Here is a 13,859-nt window from a genome sequence, read left to right as displayed (position 1 = left end):
ATGTTACTGCAGCCAAGCCCCTAACGCCCAAAACCTTCCAAACATGGGGGAGGAAAAATAGTTAAAAAAAAGTGACCAGAACCAGACAAACAGAGAAGGGTGGATTTCCTTGTTAGAGGAAAAAAAGAGAATGCTGAAAGTCAGATCTGCCATGTAAATTTGTGAGAAGTGTTTGACCTCAACCAATTAATCTCAGATAATAATTTTTCAAGAATGTTTTTAAACCTTGATCATTTTATGCAAGGCATCCACCTTTGTGGCTGTATTTCCCTTGAGGTCCCTTACCATTTGCTGTACAGTAGCCAGTAATACACCACATTTGCCCCCTGCTTGACATGACTTAAACCCCACATTTCTTAAAAGCAACTGGCTTATGCTGTGGAATGATGCAGTTTTTGCCCTCTGTTCAACAAACCCAGCCACACACGTAGCTGTGATCTCATTCTGGAAAACTTCTGAAGGACAGCAGCCTTGTGCGGAACAACAGTCCTGAGCACCACATCAGTTTCTCTCCACTTACTCAGTCCTCAGTCCTTTTCAAGGTGGTCCTTGAAACGACCGCTCTGGTTTCAAGGTATTTTTTGTTCCCTCGACACTGTAAAAACATTTAGCATGCTCAGGATTGACAACAATAAGCCTTCAGAAGGGTGAACAGTTCAGTTGCTGAGAATGTCTTCAGAGTTAAAAAAACAACAGATGTATATGTTTGCTGAAGAGGAGCCAGTTAACTTCTTAGTTATGTTCAAGCTGGGGCTTCTTTCTGGGGGCTTTATCTGTTTTGGGTTTTTTTCTGAACCACCCGTGAGTTTTATTATAATTTTGCCCACTGTGGATTTAGAAGCCTTCAATGCTGGTGGCATTTTCTTTTCAAATACTGGGTTTCAGTTCAGAGCGTTGAAGGCATGGGAGCAGAAGCCTTTAACATCAACGTGGCTCCCTTACACTGTGACTATAGAAAGCTCCAAACTCTCATCTATTTAAAACTTCTATTTATTTTTGAGCAGTTTTAAATAGATGAAAACTAAGGAGGAAGGGACCGTTGTGTTCCTAACACTGGCTCTTGCCTGGAATCCTGTCAATGTAAAACCCTCCTGCTCCCTGTCCCGGCTGTGTAGCTGCACCAAGAGAATTTAAGAACAAAATCTCATCAGTTTGGAGCCAGGGTCAGTGTCCTTAAAGCTCTGGAAAAGAGCAGAGGAGAACGCAGGGAGGAGGACCTGGTTTCCAAGATATTGGATTTGCAAACTGTTTGATTCTCTGCAAAGTTTCTTGGAAAGAATTTGGACACATCAGCTTCTGAGTATTTTAAAAGATGTAACCTTCTGTTTGTGAACTTTTTTTATTTAGAGTGCTAAAGGGTGACATCGGTCAAGACACACTGGAGAAAAACGTAGGCAGTTTTGCTTGTGTATTAGTTCCAAGCGTACAATTGTGGCTTGTATTTTGTTCTTTAGGCAAACACACTGCCTCACAAACATAAAGAAAAACAAGAATGTGATCCCTCCTATTCCTGCTAGGATGTCCCCTAAGAGCAATCTCAAACCTATGACTCTCATCAGTCAGAAGTTGATGAACGTGCTTACTTTTAACGTAAGTGCTTTCACCGAGTTCCTACCTAAAAAGTGAAGCACGTGTATGAAGCTTTCGGGGGTTTAAAGCCTTACCTCCATTAAAATAGAATAGAAATGCTGTTGCAAAACTAGAGGTACGCTGCCTCTGATGCACGGGGTAGCTGTGCTGCGGTGCCAGGGGCAGACCTAGCCCGGCGCCCCTAAGTTAAACCAGGTACTCCCGAGGCTCGCTGAGCGGTGCGGAGCTCCTACCACTCTGCGCGGAGCCAGGACCCCCGCGGCCGCCCCGGCCCCATCGCTGTCACCTGGCCCCGGCCCCACGCCCCAGGAGCGCCGCCTGACGTCACGGCGGCCAGATTGGCTGCGTGGGGCCGGCACCGGAGCACCCCATCTCCTCCTGCACACACTCACTCGCGGAGAAACTCTTCAGAAGGGTTTTACCAGCCCGGAGTGGTTTAAAGACCGTTTCTTACACCCGCATGCAGACCCCTGGCAGCTCCGGCAACCGAAACATCTGCTCCGCATTGCGACCACCCCCCTCCAACAAACACCCTTCCCCTGCTGCTGCTCCTCCTCCCTTCCCGCTCCGGCTCGCAGCTCGGCTCGCACCCGCCGCTTCCTTTCTTCCAACGATGTTTTCCTGCTCCACGGGGCGACGTGTTTGCTGAACTTTCCTAACAGTTTGGGGGGCGGGAGGGAGGAACCTGAGGCTTTATTTTACCCCTACCCCCCTTCCCGCCGGTAGCAGGTTGGGGGGCAGCGAGCGGAGGAGGAATCCGCACCGAGGGCGCAGGTCGCACACGGGCGTTCTTTGGAGGAGGAGAAAACCCTTGCACTGGGGGTCCGCGAAGCTCGGCGGCTGTAGGGGTCCCGCAGTGGAAATGGCTCGGCTCGGATGGGGATTCCTTGTCCTCCTCACTGCCTGTGCACTTTTCTCACCGGCGCTCGCAGCCTCCGAAAAGGGCAAGCTGAGGAGGGTCACGTACGTTCTGCAGCCCGGCCGGGGGGGCTCCACTGGCAGCCGGCATCAGCGCCAGACCCTCCTCGGGGGGGAGCAGCAGCAGCAGCGCACGTTTAACGTACAGCTCAACACACGCTACAGCGGCGGCACCCTGGAACGGACCCGGCGCATGAGCAAGCCGGGCGGCGCGGGTGTCCCGCTCCGCTTGAGCCCCGCCGGGCAGGTCCACCCCAACTCTGCCGCTCGCGCCTCCTCCTCCTTCACCAAGCCGGCCAGCTTCAGCTCGCGGCCCAAGCCGCAGCCGGGCCCCCACGGCAACAGCAGCGCAGGCCTGTCCCTCCGCCAGAAGCACCAGCTGCCGCCGCTGCCGGGGTAAGGCGCCCTCCCGCCCGCTGTGCCCTGCGCGTCCCCCCTCTCCCCTGGACGGCTGAGGCGGTGTTGCCAGCCCGCAGCCTCCCCGCCGCCCCGAATATCTCTATCGCGGTCGCTGCTGCCGCCTCCTCCCAAGGAGGGCATAGGGGCAGGCGGCAGCCGGCGCCGGGCTCCTGCAGGGCACCGAGGCGCTACCGGTGCCCGGTTGGCTGCGAACCGGCCTATTCCTCGCGGCCTTCCCGCGGCACCGGAGGCGGCGTGCGGGGACGGCTCCCACCACCCCCCTCGGAGCTGGCGGCCGGTCCCGGGCTGAGGCGTCGAGCGCGCGAGGGGCCCCGCGGCCGCCCGCGCGCCCTCCCCTCAGCCCTGCCAGGAGCGGGCTGCGGCCCCATCGCCTTTGTGGTTTGCGCCGCTGGAGGCAGCGCTCGGGGTGCCCCGTCCCGCGTTCCCAGGCACAGCCGGTGCCGGGCAAGGACTTTCCTTAGCCACGCGCAGGGAGGTTTGATTCTTCCCGCCTTTTCTCTCCGCTGCCCAGCGCCCGCCCCGCGGCCCGGCTGGGAATGGGAAACGGGGCCGGCCGCGGCCGCGGCGCCGAGAGGGGCCCCGCCGGACCCTCGTCCCTCTTTGCTGTTCCTGCAGGGTCAATGTCTGCGGGGGGCAGTGCTGCCACGGCTGGAGCAAGGCCACGGGCTCCCAGAGGTGCATCAAACGTGAGTAGCTGTGTGGGTCGAGGGGGCTGGGATGAGGTGTGGGGGCACCACTGAGGCCAGTAGCGGGGGTACTTGTGGGAACCGCACTGGCATGTGGCGAGGTGATGGGTGCTGATACTCTCTGTGGGCAAAGAGGTGCTGGCTGAGTTACAGATCCCGCCTGCGCTGCACTGGTGTGGATTACCAGCATGCTTGTTCAGCCCTCCCACAGCATCGCTAACACTTTTCATCCCTAAACACCTCCTTGCTCTAATCTTCAGCTTTGCTAAAGGGTGAGCAACAGGTGCCTCTTATGTTTGTCAGCACAGATAGTGGCATTTTTGGAGATAGCTTGATTAGTTGTTGTGGTGAAAGTCCACACATTAGCGCTTGGGTGTTAGGAGTTGTTTTGAACGTGGGGGCTTAATAGGGTAAAGAACCTGCCAGAGGAGTACAGGTGGAGAGCAAGGAGTTATCTCCCCATACTGTCCTTTCAGCAGCAGCTTGCATGAAGATACTGTGCTTTGGGTGTGGAATTTTTGAAGCGTTGAACAAGTCAAAAATAGATTTGGAGAAGGACCTGTGATGTACCTTTACTGGGATACCTACAAACACAAAATATGTGCATAAAATAACACAGGGTCAATGCAGTTATACTCGTGTTGACCTTTCTAATGTGAAAGACAAAGCATCTCTACTAATTTAGGCAGGATTCAGGATGACTGTAAATGGCTAAATGGCAGTGATGTTACCATTACCATGATGTCATGTAAGATGAGTGACATACGTTTTTTTTTCTTCAGAAAACCCCTTTAGGTAGCCGCTATATTGGGAAGTTCTTGGGACATCACTTTAGTTCATTAGAACAGACTTCTGTCCCTGAGGCTTGGGGTATCACATTGTAAACAATGCTCAATGCTTTTAAGATGCAAACTTTGGGCTTTTTTGTAGTGGCTTTTGTCCCTGTGTGGGATTTTTCACAATAGGGATCAATCACATTTATAATCCTCAGTAAGGTCAAGTACCTTTGACCTGTATGGAACTGTTGCTAAGAAGCAAAGACTTTATTACAGTAGGCTGTTAAAGACAAAACTTTACAATTTCCCTGACCAACTTAGACATGAATTTAAGATGAAATTAAGGTAGGAAATTAGCATTTTCAGCTTGAAATACATGCTGCTGTGTTAGGTTAGTCAGCTTTTTTGCTTAACACATGGTACAAGTACTAAAATTATTTCCTTCAGTTTATGGTGGTGTTTTGAGGCTAATCGCAAACCTTACTAAACACCTCCATTAGCTGAAAGCCCAATCACTGTCAATGGAACCTCTTAATAATTTCAGGATATTAATTAAAAAACTGTATTTCAGTTATTTTGACTGAAATCCTATTGTCAACCAATTTTATTTTCATTATTTTGAATACACACCAGCCAAATTTTCATATTTTTTCTCTTTCTGTCTTCCAGTAACTTTCATTTCAAGTTTCATCCTTTTAAACTATTTTTTTAATAAGCAGTTTTTGTGTTTTCTTTGCTTGTTGTCCTTTAAGGTTTGTCTTTTTTTTTTTTTTTTTTTTTTTTTACTTCTTCCATTGTCATTCAACTGTTCGCTTTATTGTCTTTTTTTTTTTTTTTTTAATTTTTTTAATTCCTGTCTGGTTTTAGGGTCTTCAGTAAGGACTAAGTCACACAATTAGGTTTTTATGTGATAGCTGTAGAATCTTATCTAAACCAAAGAATTACTTGGTTCATTCATTTAGTGATTGGAGGAATAGAGTAGCAGAGAAAAGAGTTAAAAGTGTGTGATTTTTCTCTTTGACCATTCTTTCTCATTTTGTGTCTCTGATTTTGGGCTCTCCTTAGCATTAAATATTTTTTCTGCCTGTTCTGATGCTACTCTGGTACATCCTCGCAGTGGTATAGTACACTTGGCTTGGATCTTCTGAGTTTTACCGCTCTCTTGGCAAGCCAAGGGAAGTACTAAATGTACTGAAGTTGTCTATTTTGTAACTTAGGCAAACCATGAGATAGCATTGACTTGATTTAGTTATGGAAGATTAGTCTCACAGTCATAAAAGCCAGCTATCTCCTTTTCTGGAACCTCCTGATGATCCTTTCAGAAGAACAGAAATCCTACAACTGAACAAACATTAACTCCTTGTGTCCAGCAAAAACAAGTGATTTTTTTTTTTTTTTTTAAAAATTCAGATAGTGGACTCTCAGTTAGTTTTGAGTGGATTATTGCAGTTGTGGATTAATTGTGCCACAGATGCAGACACACCTGAGCTGGCTTTGTGTAGAGTCCATTTGGACCTGTCAGGGTTTATTAGCTCAGGTTCAGTATCACTTTAATAAGCTATTTGGTCTCTAGGGCCGGTTTATATTCTTTTGAATGGTGCAAAGCCTGAGCTAATAAACCCCAGACTCATTCTGGCACTTTCCAGAGCCAACTTCCATTTGTCTGCATTGTGCTTCCAGAACCAGAGTGCTGAGAGCCAGCTCTGATCAGCGAGGCTTGTTAGCTCAGGTGTAATCCCAGGCTAGAACAAGCAGCATGTGTTTCTGCTCTGCTGCACCTGTGTGAATAAGCCTGCTGGTAACCCACAGAAAAAGCGGTTGAAGGGAAGAGGTATGGTCTTGCAGCCCTGGCTGTGTTAATCTTCCCCTTCCCTTTGTCTTGGTGGTCTTTGTTAGTTCTGTTTTCTCATGCATGGGACTATGGCTGAGGCTGCCCTTCCCTTGGGGACTTCTATCTCAGGTGGGTGGCAGCCTGGCTGGGAGCAGTAGCAGCTGCATCACATTCCCTCAGTAACAGCAACAGGGGGTATTTGAAATGTTTCTGTTGTGGTCAGAGGGCAGCATCTGTATGGAGGAGGCAAGTGGACTTTTCAAGTCCTACCTTCAAATTTTGGTTTGAAGCTGAACTGCCTGTTGTGTTTACAGTATTCATGTTCTCTTGGAAGCATGATGGTTTGTCCCAGAAGGTGACCTGTTTTCCTGTGAGCTACCTTTGTGAGAGTATATACCCTATCCAATTTGGAGCATATAGGCTTTTCCCTCTCTGTGCCTCATATTTCAGTTTTACATTGTAAAGTTGTATCTAAAGAACATTTTTTTCAAACTTGATGTGACTTTGCTTACGAAGAACTGCATCATTCTAATTAAGAAGATGAAGTCATAAAAGTATTCAGAATTGCTTTACACTGGGAGAATGATGTCTAACAATCAAAACCAACCTTTTTGAAGTGTTCCCAACATTCACCTTTGGGTAAAGACAAAGGTGGGAAAAAATCAGCTACAGCAATAAACACTTTTGAAAGTTATAAGCATGTGAAAGGGTTTATGACAAAGATTGTCTTCCAGTCATAGTTATCGTAGGTTGTGATCTGTGCAAATGCAATAATGGAGTACCCCCAAGGCTGGAGAAATCCTGTTTTGTTAGTACTTGTTGCATAATCCAAGCATTATACGAACATTAATTAACCCTATAACATGGCTGTAAGGCAAATAAAACCTAAAGCGTGCGGGGTTTATTATTTATTTCATTTATGGAAATTGAGCCATAGGTTAAATGTGAACTTGGACAAGTTGTAACAACTGTTCGGAAGGCCTAAACTGGAAATTAGGAATTCCTGCCTCTCAGTTGCATGTATATCCTTTGAAAACTGTTGTCCTGTACTTTGTTACTTGCAACTAAATTTCTATTAGATAATACTACTTCCTACAACATATGCCCTTCTGTTTGTTTTGGTTTTGTTTTCTTAATGATTGCAAGGAGCTGTTCTTCATGTTGGGAAGTCAAGGAAGAAATTATGTACTGTATGCAGGATTTGATAACTTAAAAGAACCACCTGATTTTAATAGTAACCCCTTTATAAAATGTGTTATAATATTTTGCCTGGAATATTAATGTCAGTTGTTTGTGAGTCTTCTCACAAACTGGATGGTTTAAAAAAACAGCATTGCCTGAAGGAATTCTAACTCACTAACATAATGGTGAGAATTAACTAATGATAGTTGGAAGGAGATAGTTACCTGTTAATGGAATACTGAAGCGTGAGCTCCTTATTGTAGAGGTGTAAGAAAGGCTCATGGGACAAACAGGTGAGGAAGTGGGTTTTGCAGGATTATGTTTAGAGTAAATTTCACATAGGGGCAGGAATTACAATCTGTGTAGATGTAGAGCCCACGTACACCATTGTTGTCAATTAAGAGAAAAAGGATCTTGTGTCTTTATTAGCTGAAGATATTCTGTGTGTGCATGCATGTATTATGTATTCCATGCATGGGCATAAGGGGAGGATTTTGGAGTTGGAGCTGGACTGGATTCTTTGAGTTTGGTCATGAAGTTCTTTCCTATCTGTCATGTGCTCGGGCACCTTGAAAGGTCATCAGAAAATAAGAGTCTGTTATCCTTTTTTTTTTTTTTTTTTTTAAATTAGAAGATTATCTTCTTATTTCTTTTTGAAAGACTTCCTGACTCAATATTAGATAAATGTTTAGTTTAATTAAAGAAGGTTAATTTATTTTTCAGAATAAGAAAATATACAACAGTAAAGTGTTCCTGCTGGAGAAGGAGACTAGAAAGCTGTGCTAATACTTGCCCAGAGGAAGGGTCCCCATTGTTCAGTTCCTGAATCTGCATGATGTTTACTTGTGTATTACTATGCAGTTTGAGCCATCTCATTCCTAAGCTTCCAGAGTTTTACTTCTTGTTGTTGCTGAGTTAGCATGCTACAGCTTTGTGTCTCCTTCAGGACAAGAGCACTCTACAGTGTGACCAGTAGTCCTAGACCCCTAGTTGTCCAAGACCTGGATGGAACATGCCCTTGATTGCTTTTAGCTTGTGCTCCTGAATTTTCTTGGGGAAGGGGAGGGAAAGGTTGCATGCCTTGGTCTTGTTCTGATACAGGTTTAGGATCCAGACCTGCAGACTTGGAAGCATACATCATTCTTCTAATTAGATATAAAACTTTGACACTAAATATTTTAGTATTGGTTGCTCAGAATCTGCTCTATTCCTGTCTTCAGTTCAGCGCTTAGAAATGGTGGTATTTAGGATCACTTTAACTGAGTACTTCAAATGTTTGCAGCTGTGCTTCATGGAGGTTTTCTGGTGATAAATGGTTTCTGAGGCTTGTGCTTAATCAGTTTTGTGGCTTCGAGTTTTACCAAGTTCTGTTTATTTACATTGCTTATATAAAGCCTAACTATAACATACTCTCTCCAAATGTTTCTTCTCATTCTAAGACCATCATCTGAGTAAAAGCAGTATCAAACTCCTTCAAATTATGTCCAAATCAAAATTAAATGTCTCAATTTTAAAGAGACGTAATTACTTTGACCCCATATAACTGACCTATACAATAGTCCCTTTTTAATCTATTCTTTGATGTTGTTATTAAACGTTCCAAAATTGAAAAAAGTGGAAGCCGTTACTTGAGCAGCTGGGTTTTGCCTCTGCTGTACTGGCTACTGTAGTACATAAATAAAACTTGAATTTCATATACAGGGAATAAATTGGCTTTTGTAGTAGGAAAGCTCTTGTTAGCCCTCAGTGGGGGTTATGCTGTGCTTTATTTTTAACTTACTGTCCCTAGGAAATGGGGAGAATTCAGGATTCAGATTCTTACCTTTGGATTTGTCTACCTTAGTATGCAGTGTGGACTAACAGAAGCAGGTGTATAGACTAAAGCCTTCAGTTTTGATGACCTGAGGCCCACAGTATGTGTGTTTCAGGGCTTAGTATTTTATTTTTGACTAGGTGTACTCTGGTCACATGGAGTGAATGCCAGTATGAGACTGAACTGTATTAGGTGCTTTCTTGGAGTGTTCATGGGTTTTGGGTTTTTTGAGGTTTTTACTTTGTGATTTTCTTATCTTTTTCGGTTTTTTTTTTTTTTTTTTTTTTTTTTTTACTCTGCCTTTAGAAGCACCAGAACTTGACTTTCTCAGCCGAATTTATTCCTAGAAAACGAATCCCTTCCATTGCCTACAGAAAGAAAGCAAAGTTTGGCATTTCTCTGCATTTCTGACTGCACACTGGAGGGGAAGAAGAGTTTTACATGTTAGCAAGGCGAGATATTCATTTAATACAGAGTTAAAAATAGTTCTGCTCCTCCATGTTCTTTTTTGTGAGATGCACATCGTAGTCCCTGCATAAACCTAGAGTTTTGCAGAGCTGCTTCCTGATAAATGGGGATTGATTTTGTGTCCTATGGCAAGATTTGATTTTTCATAACTCAAATAAGCTTTTTTTTCATTATTATTATCATCTCTAGATGGCAGATAAGGCCTGGGTTTTCAGAGAAGCTCAACTAATTGGTGAACTCTAATTGAGGGTTGGTTGGATTTAGGAAAAATTTTATTGTTCTTAGCATTTTAATGACTAGTATGATTAATAGCCTTTTCTCTGGTATGTATTTTCTGTAACGCTTCAGTTGTCTGAATCTTGCATGCAGTTAAAAATTTTCAGTTGTCTCTTTATTGAGTTTTTCTTAGTTTGTTCAGTTTCCTGCGTATTTCTTATAATGTATTTTGTAACAAAATGAGTAAGCACTATAATGAGAAGGGTTAAGAGAACTGAAAGGCTTGCAAATGGGAGTGTTAACCAGCAAGCAAGAACAGTGTGTAGCATGCAAATCTGCTGGTTTCCTTGGTTTAGTCCATAGTCCATTCTGTAGTGAATGATTTCTTAATTTCTTTTTCTTTTTTTTTTTTTTTTGATACTGAAATGATAGAAGGATCTCTACCATGTGATATGTTTGTACTGTCAGAATATGTACAATTACCATCTCATGTAAATGTCTCCCAGATTGTACAGCCTAACAAGTATTTATATAAAACTCCAGTAAATACAACATGAATGAAAATGTCAAGTATCAAACAGCATGTTGTATTCTTATGCTGGATAAAATAATGTGTCTGAAGTTAGGCTTTTGAAGTATTTCAGTATAGCTGCTATTCAGTTCTGATAAATCTTGGCATTTAGTGATAATGCTATGTAGGTACATTGAGAATATTTTTAATAAAGTATGTTATGTTTTCACTAGGTTAAGGGAGCAACTCCAATTTATGTTTGTTTTTAAGGAAATATATATGCCAAAAGCATTGCGTTTTGTTTCCCTCCTTTCTTGGATGTTTATGTAGCCGTCCACACCAGTGTGGAAATGCATCAGGTGTTTTGAAGTGGATCAGTGAAGAATTCCAACAGTGGCACATGCTTTTATTTGAAATATATTTAGGGGAAGAATTCGCTCAATCCATATAGCTGTGATAAAAACAAAGTTTCTGTGTAGGAAGACGCAGATGGTTGTAGTACTTCCTACATTAATAGTCTAGAGGTCATACAGATTTTCTGTGGTTAATGCCATTTGTTCTGATTATTTAAATGTTATCAACCTTTTTTATACAATGGTCTTACAACATGGTTGTCTCACCCTTGTTCACAAATTTCTTTCCTCCCTACCCCCAGTGAATGTGTAGAATTGTTGGATATATTTCTGGTAAAATTCAACTTTTGAAAACTGTTTAGAGATACCCAGATGGAGAGCTAGATCCTCAGAAAAGCATTAGGTGGTGAGCACCAGATGTTCATTCAGTTAGCTGTTGGGTTTCTAGTCTCCAGTGTTGCATCCTCAGTCCCAACAATAACTTAAAAGACTGAAAATGGTATCCAGAATAAAAGTATAAAAGTAAGCAGTGAGCTAATTTGGAGAACAGGAAACTATTATAAACTTTGCTTTTCTCCAGCATGTCAGCACTGTATTCAGATTTTTCTGAGGGAAACTGGAATATGCCTCTTTCCTTTTGGAACCCACAGCTTGTTGCTCTTCAAAGAAATTGCTTCACTGCTTTTCTTTAGGAATCGGTAGGGGATCGTCACTCTGTCTTTCAACATAGCAGGAGTTAAAGGTGCCTTTGTATCACAACTTTTTGTTTAGGATGCGCACTCAACCAAGACGAGCTTTGGCTTGGTTTTCTTGTGTGCTTGGAGAATAGAAATCTTGAATTAATGAAATAAGAAAGGCATTGCAAATATTGCCTTTAACAGTATTCCTATGTTGTGTGTAAAGGAACTTGAAATTTCTGCTGTAAGCACACATACGTTCATGTCATATTGCTGGTTTTCCCCCTTTCTGTAAACTTAATGCATGCATCATTTCGCAACCCATATATGCTGGAATCTGAAATAGCTCCACACTTACAATCTCTTTCCAATTACTAGATTTTCTGTTATTTGCCCTCCATCATGTATTTTGTCTGACCGGATTTATATACTCCTATGAGAGAAGTTAATATATACTGTGCCAATGTGTATAGTGAGGAAATTTGTTGGAAGTCAGTGAATTCTGACTAAACTGATGCTTGACTATGTGGCCAAGAGGAGGGAGGGGAAAAAAGGTATGTTAAATTTTATGTGGAAACAGAAAGGAAAATTCTAGTGGATGGGCTCATTAGAAATAACACAAGTTCACAACACTTGTAGTGTAATTTTCGTATCAAAGTATCAGAGGTTTAGGAATGACATTGAAAAACTTTTGTGAATGTTTTAAATACTAGCCAACAGCAGTTGCTTGATAAGAGATGCTTAAAGGTGGAGTTGAGGCTGAAAGGTTAGAAACTTGGGTGCAGGAAACTTGTGGGACATTTAAATTTCTTTACTGTTTCTCACTGAAAAGTACATTTTTGTGCATTTCAATCCTCCACATGATCTAGAGACACAAGGAAATAAACTTGTAAATGAGATGTTACTGTCTGAACAAAGTGAATCAAGGTAAAATCCAAGTGATTAGCATATGAATTGGATCTTAATGATCTTAATTCAAGAGTTATGAGGAATTGAACAGAAAAGTTTTCCCATGACAAGCAGAGTTGTACCTGTGTTTTGAGTCTTCCAGAATGTCTGGAAAAGAGATTTCAATTTAAACTTCATTATATGATAATATTATTACTTATGGTTTTAGTATTATAAATTATGCTTAATTTGGTATATGAAAACATAAATATGTTCTGTACATGTATAAGATTTAAAATATTACATATTTTTAAACTGTTATAAACCTTTTATTTTAGGTCTAGCTCCTGCAAATATTTATATACTCTTTAAAAAATATAACAGGAACCCATGGACTGTGAAGTGTGTATGTGTAGATCAATCCCGAAGCGGCATATAGATGTGCTGGAAGGGGTGTGTTTAAGCCTGATGGTAATGTTATTTCATACTTGCTTTTCTGAAGGGATGTTGTAAATACAACCATACCAGGACTGCTACTCATCCCTTTAATTCGCTATTCTGTCTGTGATGGTGGTGAGCAGTAGTTGATTAGGGAAAGATGCATAAAAGAGATACAGCTGCAGAAAATGTTTTCAGCTTTTTGTGATGGAGGGATTTCCAAGGCAAATGTGGCACCATAGCTTTATTTTTAGTAGATGTAGACTGCATGGTCTTAAAACACATAAACCATCCTCAAAGGGCCCTGTGTTCCTTTACAAAGCTTCTGGAAAGTGGGGGGATGTTGGTTATGTTGTCTATCCTGGCCTTCCAATGTGACCAGTTTCTTGGCATAGCAAGTTTGGGTGCTAGATAATAACAGGGTCAAAAAGCAGATCATTGAACTCTGACAGAAAAATCTGCTGAGGGCTATTAAACACAAAACCAGGACTCTTGCTCAGAAAGCTGCTGAGTCCTTAATTCTTGAAGGCTGTAGTGGTACAACATTTTACTGCTTGTCATCCTGTCCTGACACCTGTCCTAAAGCATCCACCTCAGTAATTAATGAAGAGAGGAGACTAGAGAGACTAAGTGGATCTTTGATCTGACCTACTAAGCCTAGTCTCATTATTTGCATCTTTGCCACACTTCATTTTGAATTTCCAGTCATGACCTCTTTGTATTGAATAGGAGCAAGCCTATTGCCTTTAATAGGAGTATATTGCCCCGCTTTTCAGTTTTAAACTTGATGCTTCCATGGTGCAAGTTTTGGAAACTTAGCTTTATGGAAAATAATGGTGTTTGCAGTTAGATGTGCCATTATTGTTGCCTTCACACAGAATAATTAGGTCATAGATTTGGCATGCTGCAGCTGTCTTAAACAGTCTTAAAACCAAACTGCTGTATTATGTCAATTAAAATGTAAAGTCTTTCTGAAAAAAAAAAAAGTTATTTTTTTCAAATCTTATTTTGTGGTGTTATATTACACGACATCAATCAAGAACTTCAATCAAAGAGTGCATTGTTGTGAAGCTCTAATGGATCAGGTTTTTG

The 13,859-nt window shown here is 42.4% G+C and overlaps 1 protein-coding gene across 1 annotated transcript in view; it reads left to right on the top strand.

Annotated features, from left to right (window-relative positions):
- Positions 1-2,452: 2,452 nt before the first annotated feature.
- The window catches only part of LTBP1 (latent transforming growth factor beta binding protein 1), a gene marked incomplete at both ends in the record, with an annotated part of 198,370 nt that continues 186,963 nt past the window's right edge, over positions 2,453-13,859 (top strand). Inside the window, 2 exons of the mRNA XM_080615803.1 lie at positions 2,453-2,904; positions 3,544-3,614. Coding sequence (XP_080471929.1) covers positions 2,453-2,904; positions 3,544-3,614 — 523 coding nt within the window. The remainder of the gene's footprint in view (positions 2,905-3,543; positions 3,615-13,859) is intronic.

This window comes from Psittacula echo, assembly GCF_963264785.1.
Source record: "Psittacula echo genome assembly, chromosome: 4".
Taxonomy (NCBI): domain Eukaryota; kingdom Metazoa; phylum Chordata; class Aves; order Psittaciformes; family Psittacidae; genus Psittacula; species Psittacula echo.
Note: the sequence above shows the minus strand (reverse complement) of the source record. Positions and strands in the feature narration are given on the sequence as shown.